Raw genomic sequence first — 16,870 nt, forward strand, 5'->3', positions numbered from 1 at the left:
TGTGGCACATCTGCTGGGTCGTAGTATGGGTCCCCCTGATCATCATCGTCTGGAGACGGGGTCGGAGAGCGATGAGGCAGGGGTGGAGAAGGCGGAGGGGGCGAGGGTGGAGGAGGTGGAGGAGGTGGGGAGGTAGCACAGTCCTTCCTCTTTGGAGGTGGAGGTGGAGCTGGTTTGTCCAAATGTCTCTTTTTATAAGACAGTGCCAAATGTCCAGTTTTTGGATCCTTGGTAAGTGTCTTTTGCAAAGGATCCGGTGTAAATAGTTCTTGCGACATTGGTTGTTCGGTCGGCGCCGAAGTTTTCGGGGCCGATGGGTTTTTAGGCTTGTCTGTGCCGTGCTTTTTTGGAACCTCCGATTTTTTGGTCGGTGCCGAGACAGGCTTTGGCATGGGAGTGTCGGTGCCGAGGGCCTTATGATGTTTGGTCGGCACCGAGAGGCTGGGTTTCGACACCGAGGGCTTTGGTGCGGAGCTCAGTGTCGAGGTAGAGGCCGATCTCTTCTTCGGTGCCGAAGGGTGTTTTTCGGCACCGCTGGCAGGCTGGCTCGAGCCCGAGCCGCCGGAAGGCTTATTAGGCTTCTTCACCGGGCCCGAAGGTGGGGTGTTCGAAGCAGTGTCTTTGGTCTTGCCTAGGCCCGGAGGCGAAGGCGTGACCGAAGCCTTTTTGGGTGTCGGCGCGGGTGTGGGAGGGGGTATTTTACTCACGACCCTCTGTGCCGGGGTGATGTCCTCCACATCCGAGTCGTCGGCTTCGGAAGCACTGACTAGGTCCTCTTCGGTGTGCTGCTGTCCCGGAGCTTCGACGTCGTCCCCGAAGATGTCGACTGGAACGGAAGTCGAGGAGTGCGCCATTTTTCGTCTGGCCCTTCGATCTCGAATAGTCTTTTTGGATCTAAAAGACTTGCAGGCGGGACAGTCTCGAGCCTCGTGTTCAGGGGAGAAGCAGAGGTTGCACACCTCATGAAGATCGGTGTGGGGGAATTTGGACCCACATCGAGGGCACTTCTTGAATGGAGTTCTTTCCATCAGCCGGGACCGGAGCCTGGATAGGCCTGAAGGCCGCCGTCGATGACTGGAATCGAAGGTGTGTCGAAGAAGAAGGTGATTGAGGAGATCAGGATCTGAACAATACCGCGGAGAGCGAGGATTCCGCTTCGATCGTCGAACTGGAATGTTCGGAACCGGAGCGCGAAGTATTACATCCGAGCCCGATGGCGGGAAAAAACAATCTGAGGATGGAGCCGAAGCCCATGCGCAATACGAACCAAGGGAGGAGTCACCGACCTCGTGACTTCCAAAGACTTTCCAAGAGGAAAAACAAACTGCAAACATCCGGGCCCAACACCAGATGGCGATCTATGCAAAAGTGTGTAATCTGCAGCTCATATGCCTCGAACATATATTTTTGTTTGGGATCCCCAAACTTTAAAGTATTTGTGGAAAACCATGTGCTCCTATTCACAACTCTCTTGGTGATTTAAGCTCATGAGATTTTCAAATTGTTGTTTACCACATCAGGTTTTTCTACCAGAAGATATATTTGATAACATTGTGCCCAAAGCCAAAGTCTCAGTGCTACCTTGTACACCAGAAGTGAGTGTGTGCCTCTCTGTTTCCTAATTTAATACATTGTAGTCATGTGGCTTACTAGCACTACCTTGTTGTAAAGTAACTTGTGAACTATTTTAATGCAATGTCCACTGCTGTCAATTCAAACAAACTGATATGCTGGTGGGCTATAATTTCTGTCCATGTACCATGAATGGACAATCCAGCCATGCACACCACCATCCCTGCGGTGTCTGTGGTGATGGTCACCTGCAACTCAATAAATGTTTTTTTTGATCCACCACTCAGTGCTGTGCTGTTTTTTGGGTGCCAACAATACTAGATTCTACTAGACCCCAGTCCTTTGAGATCACTAATGTACTCTACATTCTTGTATTGGACACACTTGTAAACTTTCATTTAGAACCATCGCCTCCAATATCTTCATCACCTTTCTCACTATCAGAGGATGTGAAAAGTGGTTATTTGCAATCAGTTGCGGAAGTGCCACAACTCTCTGCCTGTTGATGGATATGCTTTGGTTGCAACCGACTTAAGGGTGAACTCTAAAGAGTTCTGAATAGGTTGAGATTGTAGTTGAGACTTCTTTGCATCGATTGAAAACCCCATGTCACTCAGCAATTGGTTGGCGATGCTTTAATAGGATAAGAATCTAGGCAATCCTTCTCCATGGGATCCATTTTGTACAACCTTTACAGGCATCATCCCGATACACACCCTACTGATCTTGTTTGACACAATTTAGTTCTAAATACCTTTTGTGTTGGAGCAACTGTTGACTGTGATGGGACCCTTGCAAGTTGCAGTAAACAAACAATACTTTCTTGTTCCGACAACGTCTTTTTAGTGATCAAATTTGTTCAGAGTTCTCCTGATATGGCCTCTTCAAAAGTCAACTTTCCCTTTTTTCTCATGTGTTGTATCCAAAGGGGGTAATACGCCTTGTTTTGGAGTAAATGTGGACCCTCTATTGGTGCGCAGCAACTCAGCTGAGCATATCTGTGCTGTGTATTGTAAAACATCCTCTTTCTATTTTTCATTATCGATCTTTGTTTGTTTGTCAAAAGGGTTTGAAATTTCAGAGTTGATAACTGAATTTTCAGGTTTTTTGCCCCTTTTCAAAATCATAAATCTTCAAATACGAACATGATGCTTCGAGGCTAAAGGTCGCCTAGAAGTCAATAATTTTTCTCTGTATTGAAAAAGGGAGAAGTTACATCCTCATTTCATAGCTAATCCTTGCTTTTAAGTTAAGACTTCTTTCAAGGCTGCTTCTCTCATGGTCCATTCTTGACTTGTCTTTGAGAATGTAGTGATGTATTTGGTGTTGATACATGGTGTTTCACCGATTTTGGTCCAGTGCCTGACCGCGCCAGTGCAGGATCATGGTGGATTGCTACAGATCCAAATTCTCCAGGATTGGAATTTTCAGCTTGGAATTGGGGATTGACTGTGATCCTCTTTGTCCAAATCAATAATAATGCATAGTTCCATATCTACACCCTCTTTGCTGGCCTTGGTAACATCGTCACATTCTCCTTCAAGAGTTCCTTGCAGTGGCTCGGTAAAGTATCATTAGGCCAGTATGGCATAGTGTGTTCCTCTGGTGCAGTTTTATTTTATTATAAGAGATATTTTCATTTGGTAAAGACCTAGCTTCATCATGATCGCTAGGAAAACACAAGCTCCAGACCTTAGAAAGGTCTGCCTAAGAGAATCTAGAATTACACTCAGGATTGAATTTAAAAGATGTGTGTTTCCATGACCACCGCCACAGAATCAATTTAAAAAGTCCTGCCCCTGCGATATCTGACTCAAACCGTTCCCTATTCCATTATTCTGCTAGCCTCCTACTCCAGCATCGATTATTGGTCTGTTTAGTGTTTTCTACGATTGTGAATGTTTTAACATAAACAACTACAAAACAAATGCACAAAAACCAAGGAAGTGACTGAGTCCTGGTATATATTTTGAGATTCGTGGATGGGTTCACGAGTAATTTAATGCACTTCTAAAAACGAGAACAAAGGCTTTGAAGAAAATCAAGTTGTCATATTACGAACCCAACATCAGACAGCACATACTGCAACAAGCATTTGCAATGCAATTGGTCAAGCATTTGCGAAAATTTGAGCTATTGACATTGCAAATGACAATGCCTTTCATTTATGTGTTTTGAAAACCTGCAAGCAGTGCATAAATACGCACTTTGTACTTATAGCCCTTGCTTATGAGAAGCAAGGCTGGCAGTTTAAGAAGCCCAGTTACTGGCAGCCTTGCTTCTCATAAGCAAGGACTATAAGTACAAAGAACGTTTACACACCGCTTGCAGGTTTTCAAAACACATTAATAAAAGGCATTGTCATTTACAATGCCAGTAGCTCAAACTCTCACAAATGCGAGCCCTATTGCATTAGAAATGCTTGTTTTTATTATTCCATGTAGTTCTGGTGATCCAGAGTGAAAGACAGGAAAAAGTGTAGTTAACACGCGTTTCGCCCTCTTGTGGTGTGCATGCCTGGGGCTTTTTCAAGGCTGGATAGAGTGCATAAGTGGAAAGCCAAGTTCAAAAGTTATCCCCAATGTATAAAGTAAAAAAAACAAAAACCAGTAGTCAAAAAGGAACCTACTACATGTTCCGTGGCCAGAGGCCATCAGCTCCCCTACATGTAGTAATTTCACAAGATGAAGAAAATAAGAAATTCAAAGGCAAATTGACTAGTAGCATAATAAAATGCCCCAAACGTCATCTGCATATAATTAGAATAATACTAAAAATATTAGTAATATAAACATTATGAAAACGCAAACAAAGTTTAGCAGAGTCAATGGACAATAAATGATCCAAAACCAATGTAATTCCCATCATGCAAAATAAAGTACACAAAGTAGTCGCATATCATACATACAGGTTCAATGGCATGTGGTTGGTAAAGTAAGATGCCCAGAAGGTATTGGGTTAACCACAGGTGGTATAAGCCATAAAGTCAGGTGAAGGGAGGAAGGGAATAATAGTTGGGTGGAGAAAATAGTGGAAAACCAATTTAGTTTTTATGCTTTAAACAGTACAGTTATTGTAATTATGTGCATGTCCTTATAGCTAGTGCACCCGGTTCATAAGGACGCAAGCAGGAAATGGCCATCCGTGAAGGATTTAATTGGTGTGTGATAGTATATAGTGGGAAAAACACAGCGAAGTCCATTGCCATGAACTTTTAAATCATACTTTTGCCTCTTGAAAGTGCCCATATTCAGCAAAGGAGGCTAAGCTAACCCCAAAGGACACCATAAGCATGCATCTGGTAAATGTAGGAGGTAGTACCATAATACTGGTAATCCGGTCGTAGGCACGCAAGGAAGTACAACAAGAGTGTGTCCTGGAGATTAAAATAGGTCAAGGGTTAAGCTATACTTGCAGAGTGTATTATGCCTTATGAAAAAGAGCAAATTCTGAGGTCCTGGACTGCTGAAAAGTGGAAAGAACAAATCGGTGAAAACAGGCAGAGGAAAATAAGGGGTGGCGGGGGAAACGGGATAACAAAATTCAGGCTGTAGTAGCTTATGAGTTCTACCATACCTTCAATATTGGATACGTCAGCGGTAATAGTTCCCGTAAATATTTCTGCAGTCTCTAAAGTGCACTAGCGTGGACGCTACAAATATAACTGTAGTGTGCACTCCCGAACGAGCATCGATCATTTGACCCGGAAGTGGTCAAAGCCAGTGTAATCATTTTTCATGAGATGGGAGCACATGCCATATTGAAGTGGTAAAAAAAATTCAAAACTAAGTAATGATGAAAGAATACTCACGAGAAAGTAGAACAAGAGGAAGGGGGGGAAGGACGAAGATGGACAGTATATTTGAAACAAGTTAAAAGCATTGTTGGTAGGAACTAAATAACGTTTAGACAATGGTACAGATGTATTTACAGTCATGTCCATCTGCTAAATTTAGTCAATTGTGTCATTTTCGGCGTATTTGTGTGGTCTATGTGAGTTTTCAATCCTGATAATTGCTAAGACACAGTGCACAAACACACATATATACAAGGTAATTGGCCAGCCAGAAAGCGATCACAACCCCCAGGTTGTAAAATGTAATCTTTTTGTGAAGTGTCATTCTAAAACTAATGATCTTCCCAATATGGCACACTCTGCCTACAACTTCAAAAGGCTGGTTTGGCATTTAGCTAAAGAGGATGAAATTATGCAAACCGCTCAGGTTTTACTAAAGGAATGTGACTTGAGAGCCCCGGGCAATATAGGATTAATAAATGGAACCTTATTACAAGGTCCCTTGTGGGGAAATTTGCAGCCAGCAAGACTAGGGAAATTAATATCCATCTAAATGCCCCAAAAATATGGTTTCCAGCAAAATTAAAAAAGTTAAAGAAATTACTCAATAGAGCAGTTTGGGTGGCTTATGCACATAAATCTTGCCAGACGTATTCTATGTATAAAGAAAATTTGATGGAAATTAAGAAGTCCTATAAACAAGAAGTTTGTAAGGCTAAGCTTAATTACCAAACTGGGTTATGGAACTGTTTATTATCCGCCTCAAAGCAAAACAATGCAAAAAACATTTGGGCAGTTATTAATAAGCTTGAAAGGGGAGGCTGTAGGGCTTTTTCTGTAAATATATCTGAATCCAGTTGGGTAACGTTTATAGCTAATTTGTATGGGGTACTGGTCCAGAGGGAAAACCCTCTGGATATATTAGATGGACATGTGGGGAATAATAAATTATCATCTAATGTGGGAAATGGTGAGAGTTTGGATTTGAACTCCATAAACCATCTTGTCGATTCCAGTTTTGATCCAAATTTTGACTTGGAAATCCCGAGTTGTGATCAAGTATTGACCATGCTAAGTGGGCTTCGTGTAAATGGTGCCCCCGGACCCAATGGGTTACCTAATGCCCTGTTTCGTACTAATGCTGACATGTGGGCCGGCATTTTGCATTGTCTATTCAGGGAAGTGTTGATTCTGGGAATGGTCCCAGAATCCTGGCAAGGCAGTATACTGCAACCCATTTATAAGAGCAGCCTGGTGGATAATCCCGCTGGAAGATTGGGCTATGCAGGAGGGCATTATTCCATTTAACCAGACGGGTTTCCAGAAAGGCAAATCCACTATTACAAATTTGTTGGCTTTAACTTTACTTGCGGAAAGGGCTGTCTTAAATAAACAAAACTTATATATTGCTTTTATTGATCTAAAGGCAGCCTTTGACTCTGTGCCACGAAACCTGTTATGGAAAAAATTGGCAGATCGGGGCATCTCAAGGAAACTGTTGAAGGCTATCACTCTTTTGTATACCGATACTTGGGTTCAAGTTAAGTTGGGTAATGGCAATTCCTTATCAAGGAAGATAAGAACATATAACGGCCTAAAGCAGGGTTGTGTTCTTACCCCCTGTTTATTTAATTTATTCTTATAAGATCTTTCCCAGCATTTGGATGTTGTTAATGGGCATGTTCCTAGGATGGGGGGTGGGTGAAAATTAGCTGATGACACCATACTCGTGAGTCATACCCCTATCGGTCAACAAAGACTTGTTACCGCCTTTGACGACTATACCCAAAAAAATGGCATTGAATTGAATGTTAAAAAACCAAAGTGATGAAAATCCGTGTAGCTAAACAGAAGTTTAATTCCTGGAAGGCCAGAGCAGGGACAATTGACATTGTTAAGACGTATAGATACATAGGGGTGGTGTTTCTTTTAAATTTCATTTTAAATTTCATTTTAAGGACCTAAGGGCCAAGGCTGTGTCCTTGATCCATGCTTTTAAATGTTTAAAAAAATAATTAAACTGCCAATCATATGGTTTTATTCTGTAATTAAAGCAAAATTACATCCAAACCTCATATATGGCTCTCCCATTAGCAGAGGGAAAGATGCGAAGGAGCTTGACACATTGGTTGTCAAGGTTTTCAGAGCAACATTTGGGATTGCCAAATCAGTGTGTCAAGCAGGAATAAGACTGGAGTTTGGTCTTCAGAGACAGAGCCTGCTTTCAAAAGGAGTTTTTTTTTAAATGTATGGTCGCATTATCAACATCAGCCCCAGCATCTCTAGGGAACTTTTGTTGGCAAGAAATAGACAAGTCTGACTTTGCGGCTAGCTGGAGAGCTTATATCTTAACTTCCTTAAGAGATATCGGCCTGCAAATTGCACTACAAGATCTGAAAATGCCCAATTAGAAGTTAATTTTAAAAAAGCTTATCAAAACGGAATCACTTAAATTGGATAGAATCGAATTAGCAGAGAAACATTATGCATGGTAAGTGATTAACTCATACCAAACCCTGTGTATTCAGCCGTATTTGAATGATTTTTTTTCAGCAAAGTTTACAAATAAGTTTTTAAGGTTATGTATGGGATTAAACCCAACGAAGGAGGGCACGCAATCGTGGATCAAGCAGTGGCCAGACTCTAACTGTAGACTTTGTGGTTGGCCACAGGAAACTCTAGCTCATATAGTGTGTGTGTGCCCCATGTTGACTAAGCTTCGACATACAGTTTCGAGACCACATTTCTTGAAGAGCAGGGTGAGATCTGCTCGTCAGGCATTAATTATGTCACTATCCGGCAAATCGATTTCACTATTATGTCATTTAGTAAAAATGTTATTGGCAGTTGAACAATGTTTGATACAATAAGGTAGATCTCCAGTATTTATACAGCTCTTTTGACTAATACTTTTATCTGGCTTATTATCTTTAATACTTAGTGATCATGTTGTGAGGGTGACAATTTGAAATGTACAAACAAATGTGCCACTATTATCATAAATTGATGCACTTTATTATTGTTTAAATGCGATGGTTTCCGTAATAATCGCACTTTAGCACTTTACAGTAAATGTATGCACTTTATTGCTTTGATATGATGGCTGTTGCAATAATTGCACATTAGTAACTTGAAATGTAAATTGTGCAGGAATACGTACAATAGAAACTATCTCGTATTAGTTCATTTTGCACCTTAGTATTAATACTTTGAATTACAACATGTGTAAAGTTTTTTAGCTGAAAGTAATTGTTATTTGTTAGAGTATCTTCCCATTATGTATAAGGAAATAGTATGCTGTGCACGCCGTCATCTTAAAATATAAGATGTGCAATATTAGGCTGTAATTATTGATGTTATGTGATTGGATTTGATCTTATTGATAAGATTTAAATTGTATGTATGTGACAGTTTCTTATTTTATGTGTTGGGAAGATGTTTTACTTGTAATGAATTTTTTAATGATTAATTTATTCTTTAAGATTGAGATGTGAAGAGTTGTAATTGCAATGATTTTAAATAATCAAGCAATAAAGAATATTACTACTATATGGTACATAAAATATAATTAGAATTGTGGTGTGGGAAGTGCGTACCTAGTATCGTTTGGATAATAGTGTTAGAGACTGACGTAGTTTTTCACATTATAGAGTTCAGTCAGCCACAGTAAGAAAAAACAGGAAGATTAGGACGAGAAAATTACAGCAGAAAGCATGATGCGGTCTTCTAATCCACATAGTCAAGCACTACATTATAAAAAGACAAGCATTTTGGAGTTGGAGTTATTGGCATTATAAATGCCAATGTTTTTACCTAGCCATGTTGCAGGATGCAGTACCATATGTGACCAAAAGAGGTCCCGTAGGACCTCTTTTGGCCACATAAAGTACTGCAACATGGCTAGGCAAGAAACATTGGCATTTATAATGCCAATAACTCCAACTCCAGGAAATGTGAGACCTACTGCATTGAGGGTGACGAGCTGTGCAAATGAAAAGAAAGGCGCGGCTCGTCAAAGTCTATCTTTTCAATATAGTAAGCTTTTCGTAAGCAGCGCCTGTGTTGTGCTGCTTACTAAAATCATATAATATTGAAAAACAGACATTAGCAAACCACGCAGAAGAAAAGAAAGGCGCAGCTCGCCTAAGTCCAACTTTTCAATGGGAAAAAAACCAGACCTCAGTCTTGGAATGCACAGCAAATGGGGCAAGATACGAAGAAGATTCACAACCCTGTTTACAACAAAGCTCTTCGAACCTGGTCTCCAGTGCTCCACCTTAAAGAAACAAATAGTGCCACAAACTGTCTAATTAGCAACATATGTAGCAGGGGCAGTCCTTGAAAATGGGCAGAGCTTAAAACCCATATCCTGAACACCGCATGTCTCGCAGAGACAGCGCAAGCGCTGCCTAGACTAGACATAAAAACAGTCATTACCAAAAAAGAAACTTTCCTGCCTGCTCATATGAGGTCATATGAACCAAGCAAATCTAAATTCTACATCACATAGAAAAAGACGGAGAAACTCAGGAGATAAAGAAAATTGAGAGAGGGATACGAGAAAGCACACGGAGATAGGAAAGAGAATGGTGACAGGTTTGAGAAAAAAGAAGGAAATTATAGAAATTTAGAGAGAAGATGAGAAGGGAGCATAATGAAAAATGGCAATGTTGGATTATAGTGATATTGAGGAAAATGTGTGATTCATGCGGAGCTGTGGAAATGTCCAGTGATATTCAGTAAATTGTCTTCAAAATGTGCCATTTGATACTGGCTTTTTAAATATGGCCTCGAAGGAGAAATCTGACCCTCCATAAAATAGATTTTAAAACCTAAAAAGATTTTGAGCAATGGTACTGGTCAAATGTATCTTTGTAAACCTTTAACAATTGAGACACAACATCTAAACGGGAGGCATTAATGTAGCAATATAAAACAGGGAGGTATGCCTGTGACGGGAATAGGTAGACTGAAAAGGCATCTTGGTCTGACTTTTCAAACCTAACTTATTTTAGCCAAAGTACTTAGAAAAGTTGCTCTAAAAATTGCCAAGTGTCCCTTAGAAAGGACTGGTTCGCTCACTGCCTTTGCTCACTCTGTGACAATAGTCTAAGACCTCTCCTATTTCCAAATTCATTTAAAAACCCGAATGAGAGACAAGATTTGATCATAAAAGATAGGAGAAATTAATTGGCCTTTGTATACCTCAATCAGGTGTATCACAGAGCATGGAAGAACGTAGCAACATAACATATTTTACCTTATCCGAGCAGGTGTTGTCATCAGGGCCACCACCAATAACAAACAGTTTGCCCACGCAGCTGGTTACAGCTGGGGAACTGACAGCCTCTTTCAAAGGGGCTACTTCTGTCCAGCGATTTGAAAATGAATCGTAGCACTCCACACTGCTCAGGCGGTTCTGGCCATCGTATCCTCCAACCACATACACCTTGAGAAAAAACATAAACACAGGTCAGATAGAGTTCTCAATCCTATAAATTACTCAATGCGTTCGGGCAAATACATAACAGTTAGGATTCTTGTAAATGCATATCCATGTATCTGTTAGCTACATGAACCTTGAAAAACACAACATCACAGGTAGCACACTAGCTTGTCCCCTCCTCCCCCTCTCAGAACAAAAACCTCTCAAGGCCTCTGAGAAATAGAATATAACATTTTGTACGACAAAATAAGTGATAAATGGACTTGGAAAATGGAAAATGAAAGACAACACAAAGGATAGCTTTTTCCTGTTTGTATTATTAGGACGATTCTGTGCAATATTTAGTATGGGGAATAACACAATTTAGCAATCCCCTTACTTTGTCTTTCGCACAATATATTCCATTGTGCGCACTTCTCAAGAGAATGTTTGCAGATTGTTGTTTCTTTTGTTGGCAGGGGAGATTCAGATTTAAGTGCAGGTCAAGGAAGCAGTAGTGAATTAAAAAAAAAATTCTACTTGCTATGTCCTGATTCTTACTTACAAGATGAAGTAGCAAGAAATCAGAGCCGGGAAGCCTGAGCATGAATGAGGAGTGCCAACCTGTAGCATTGGATTTGTAGTGAATGAAGCCAATGACAAGGTTTTTGTCCCAGAATGCTTGTTTCTGGTCCAGGGAGGACCTGGCTTGGCAGTTCGGGCTGGACTGTTCCCATGAGTGGCAGGGTCAAGACTGATTTGCATATGGCTGGGTCCAAACTGGGGTGGCGTGATGAACAAAAGAACGATGGATTAAACCCAGATCCTTGTGGAATATAACATATTACAATGCATGCGAATGCACCGCATGCTATTACAAAGCAGTTGTTACAACGACCGAGTTGTTAGTACGCAATACCTTTATATCGCAAGTCATTACAACGACTTGCTGTAGGGGGCGCGCTGGACTTAGGAATAGTATTATTCCAGTTTGTGCAACAGCAGGGAAGGTGTTGGATTTTATATCTAATACCTTTGCGCCCCCCTAAAGCAAGTCATTGTAATGACTTGCGATGTAAAGGTATTGCGTTGTAAGAGCACTGCGTTGTGGAAACCGCGTTGTAAAGGCTGTTTCCCATCCTTGTGACTGGGGGTGAATGTTTACATTGTTCAGCATTCCGTCCATCATTTGTTCCTTTTGCTAAGGTTTTTGGGGATAGCATTGCGTTGCAGGCTATTCAGAAATTTGAAAATGTAACAGTTGTCTGCTTAAACTCCACATCAATAGGGAGATGGTCTGTAGAGAAGTCCCTCCCATCTAACCATGTTAGCAGTTCCTTAACAGTTTCAATAATGTATTTGCAGTACATGACTAGCCAACTACCCTGGAGCTTTATTCCCCTTACTTCTGACGAACTCCAGCCAGTCACAGTACATGTTCATTAAGGAGCATGAGCTCCAATAGCCAGAACAAAAACAAAGGGCAAAAGAATAGCAGCCAGAACACCTGAGATAAAGAGCAAGCCGGATCTAGTTCAAAATGTTATGATTAAAAAACAACATATTTAGACACCAGGAACGTATTCATTAGGCAGTAAAAGAGTTGTAGAATGTGCAAGTTCACACTTTTCAATAATTAAAACATTGCGATGTCAACCTAAATAGGTGTTGTTTTGTACCAGTATCAGTCTGCCACTATCAGTGCATGGACAAAGACCTCTCTCCCTTAAGTAGCCTCCCACAATTAGAGCAGGCTATAAGACATCCAGAATTTAAGAGAAAGGGTCCAATTTAGAGTTTGGCAGACAGGGTACAAGTACCCTGCCTACCAAACTCTGGGCCTGCTGCACTATTTTGACTCGGCGGCCTGCCAGGTTTATCCAGACAGAATCAAATTTACCAGTTGGCGTGAACCTTCCTCCGATTTCCTGAGAGAGTACAGGCCATGGTAAGCATTCCGACCATATGACCTATTTAGATGAGAATGCTTTTTTGTTGTTGTTTGTCCTGGTGACGAGGAAAGAGAACAAATAAAAAAGATGATCCCCCACACCATTGGAGAAAACTCCCATAGTATTGGGGCATTCGTTTTTTCCTTCCAAACTTTGGGAGTGAGTTTGTGGAAATGAAAAAAACTTTTAAAAGTTTGGCATTAAGCGTCCATTTCCAATGACGGATGCTCTTCAAACTTACGGTTCGTACAAACCCATAGAGTTCGCTGAAGGTGGCTCTCCGGCACCCTGACTCCGTTTACCCTGTAAGTCAAACTCTAAATAAGGCCCAAACCCTTAAGAGTAATTGTTATTAACCTAAATGCCACAGCCCCTTCAGAGAATGATAATTTATGCAGCCAATGGTAGTAATGGAGACTCCTGCCTCCCCTGTGGTTCAGGGGGTACTTAATTCAACATGGGGCTCCCCAAGCCTTCAGGAGGCCCCCATTTAGCCCAATGCAAATGAATATCTGTGAGATATAGGAGACTCAGAGACTCCTCATCACATTCTACGGGAGGGCCCCCATCATTTCCCATGATGCCACTGTGCTCAGCGTTCCCCATACTCTAGAACTGATGTCTCAAGGTTAGACCTACAACATCTGGAACTGCTGTAATGACAAATCTTCTATGAAACAGAAAGTAAATCTGTTTCAATTTGCGGGCCCTTTGTGGAACTAGATTATCTAGAAATAACAAGCATTGGCAAAAACCAAACTCGTCTTTGGACCTATTAGCTAAGCAGATACTGCTTACTGATGGTGTGCAGCGACCATTGTCATTCCGCTGGTGTGCACGTGTAATTGTAATGATGCATGCCCTCGCATGCGTAATGATACGGATGAATTTACTCTGCTTTGTTTATTTACTTAACAAGGATGGCGGACACAACTTGAATCGGAAAATATAACAAGAAATATTTTTGGTGGGATAATGGAGTACTTCTTTAATTGGAACACAAATCTTGCTTATTCAAGTTATTACCAGAGTCTTGAACGCATGACTTTAATGTTAGTGGCTGGTTTGGCTCTATTTATTACCAAGGTATTTACACAAGACCTCAGAATATAGTAGCAGTGATTACAACAAGGCACTTACCTTGCCCAGCAGGACTGCCATTTTGTGGCGCCATCTGCCTTTGTTTAAAGAGGCAACTCGGATCCAAATGTTAAGCTGGGAGTTGTAAATCCAAACATCGCGGCTGTTGATCCTGCCCCCTGCAATAGAGTATCAGGCATTACTTTTTCTTTATTTGTTTTAAAGACTGTGGCAAGTATTAAAAAAGCCCCTCATGCATTATAACATCAAACCATTTATAACTATCTGGGACTACACAAGACGTAAACTTCAAACTGCTCATTGAGAAGCATTGCAGAAAATGTAATCTAAGACAGGCAAAGCAAACAAATAGTCATTGCTTGCTTAGTAAGTAAGGATATGACCCCAAATGAAGGCTATCTGAATGGTATATGGAAGTCAACAAAGAATAAGGCCATGTTAGCCAATGCTTAAACTGGACCCACAACATTAAACGTCTATGGCGAGAGCGCAGAGGGATCACACATTCTGGTCAGACTAGACTATCCATTATACATAAGCACATCATTTATCTCCATGCAGAATGCTGTGCATGAGAGGATATCCTCCCATGACTTCCTTTAACTCTGCCACCATCCCATTCAAAGCAGAATACAATGACACCAGATGCTGACTATTCAAGACACTATAAAATCAACAGAACATCTGGATGGACAATATCCCTGCTAACAATATTTAAAGGTTAGTCTTCCCTGGGGTAGAGGAGATGGGACAAGTCCTTGTGCTTGTCCTTTGGGAGCTTCATCATCATGATTTGCGATTGTTGCATCAGCTTCTACCACTCACTGACACACCTGTCAGATGACTAGAAATGGACAGCAGGACCAGAAAAATGGGCAAGAGACATTTGTTGATATTTAGGGGGCACCGAGTGGGTGAGCGTCTTCAATAGAGTGGATGAGGTTAAATGGCCTAAATAGTATCCTGTAGACAGGGTCAAGTCTGTACACCTAATCAGCCTTGTTCATGCTTTCACTTCTGCAAGAAGAAGCATGCTGGTGCATACTATGGTTAGAACTAACTGCTGAACTAGACCCCGATGTATTTAGGTAGTTGTATTTTGTGATGGTAGGTGGAAAAATACTAGACTGGGAAGGATACAATTCAACATAGGGGACTAACTTTGTTAGGAGCGTGGTATTTTTTTAGTTTGGATAATAACTCTTTCTGACAATATATCATAGGCGCTGGAAGCATGGGTTCAGGGAGGTTTCAGCACCCCCGAAATAACTATGTTGGAGTTTAGAAGATAAATGCACAATAAAGATACCTTTAAATGTTTTGTTTTATTTTTGCCACAGAGTTCAAATGTCAGGCTAAGTCTTCTGCTGTTTATTATTTTTACCATGGTGATTGGGTTTACTTTTCTTTCTCTGACTACAAAGTGAGAGGATTTTATAAAGTAGACTATATGACAATCTTGCTGGGTTTCAGGGAGTCCGAACGAAAAAGTAGTAGGGTGTAAGGATTATGTTTCTTACCCTGTAAGCATCTGTTCTTGGCATGTAGAGCTGTATATTCACATGCTTTGCATAAGTCCGCCATCTAGTGTTGAGCAAAGATGATTACAAGTTGTTTTTGTCCCAAGAAGTTTTCATTGAGTCACAAGGCAGTGTGACTCCTCTTGGCAATACTGCTCATGGTCATCAATGCCATCTTGAGATTGTTTTGCCGTGGGTAGGTCTGAATGTAAGAATGCTGTGTATGTAAGCATTGAGATGGCCATGTGTTAGTATGAAGTAAAATATATGAACTGCAACCTACACTTAACATGGGGAGGAGGCATGGCGCATGTGAATCTACAGCACTATATGCCAAGAACAGATGCTTACAGGGTAACGTAATCCATTTGAGGCAGATGTGGTGTACATACACATCCTATGCATAGACGGTAAAGCAGTCCCTCCCCTTGGTAGTGTCTAACTTGTGGGGATTGAAGTTGTTTGAAAGAGTCTCAAGTATAGCCTGACCAACATTGGCTTGTTGATGTGCAAATACATCCGCACAATAATGTTAGTGAAGGTGTATGGAGTAGACCATGTTGCTGCTTTGCAATTATCAGCAATGGGAATGTTTTCTAAAACAGTCACGGAAGCTCTAATTTTTCTAGTGGAGTGTGCTTTTGGTGCAACAGGTAAAAGTCATTAAGCCTTTGCATAACATGTCGGTATGCATTTAACTATCCATCTTGAAATGCCTGATTTAGAAATTGCTTTTCCTAAACGAGGAGGTGCAAAAGCAACAAACAGTTGTTTAGTTTTTCTAAATGATTTAGTCCTCTCAATTTAATACATTGATGTCCCTTTTATATCTAAAGTGTGTAATGCCCTTTCTGCAACTGTGTCTGGCTGTGGGAAAACACAGGTAAATCAATGGACTGATTACTATGGAAACTGGAAGCCACTTTTGGTAGGAATTTAGGGTTAGTTCTAAGCACTACCCTGTCCCTGTGTAGTAGAAAGAAAGGCTCTTCTAGGATTAACGTCTGAATTTCACTGACTCTTCCAAGAGAAGTAATATCAATTAAAAAGGCAAGTTTCCATGAAAGGTATTGCAACTGACAAAAATGTAATGGTTTGAAAGGAAGGCTGATTAATCTTGTTAGGACAATGTTTAAATTCCAGGCCGGGGCAGGTGGATGTCCAGGGGGAATTATTCTTATAAGTTCCTCCATGAAAGCTTTTATAACAGGAGTTTTAAACACTATGTGTTGTCTGTTGTTTTGGAGAAATGCTGCAATAGCTGCAAGATATAATCTAATAGAAGTATATGCTAATCTTGCAGTTTGTAAATGCAATAGGTATGAGCTACGTGTTTGTACTTTTGCCTGAAGAGGCTTAACGTTTTGTTTGTGATAGAACATAACAAATCGTTTCCATTTTTCTGCATAACATTGCCTTGTAGTTGGTTAACGAGCCTTTTTAAGAATGTTCATAGAGTTTTGAGGCAAATTTAAATATCCAAACTCTAAGACTTCAGGAGCCA

The 16,870-nt window shown here is 40.9% G+C and overlaps 1 protein-coding gene across 1 annotated transcript in view; it reads right to left on the reverse strand.

Annotated features, from left to right (window-relative positions):
• Window positions 1-16,870, reverse strand: part of KLHL24 (kelch like family member 24) — a 314,417-nt gene that overhangs the window by 99,011 nt on the left and 198,536 nt on the right. The window contains exons 5-6 of the mRNA XM_085634930.1: window positions 13,886-14,004; window positions 10,629-10,817 (exon numbers count right to left, since the gene is read on the reverse strand). Coding sequence (XP_085491056.1) covers window positions 10,629-10,817; window positions 13,886-14,004 — 308 coding nt within the window. The remainder of the gene's footprint in view (window positions 1-10,628; window positions 10,818-13,885; window positions 14,005-16,870) is intronic.

This window comes from Triturus cristatus, chromosome 11 (genome assembly GCF_964204655.1).
Source record: "Triturus cristatus chromosome 11, aTriCri1.1, whole genome shotgun sequence".
NCBI lineage: Eukaryota > Metazoa > Chordata > Amphibia > Caudata > Salamandridae > Triturus > Triturus cristatus.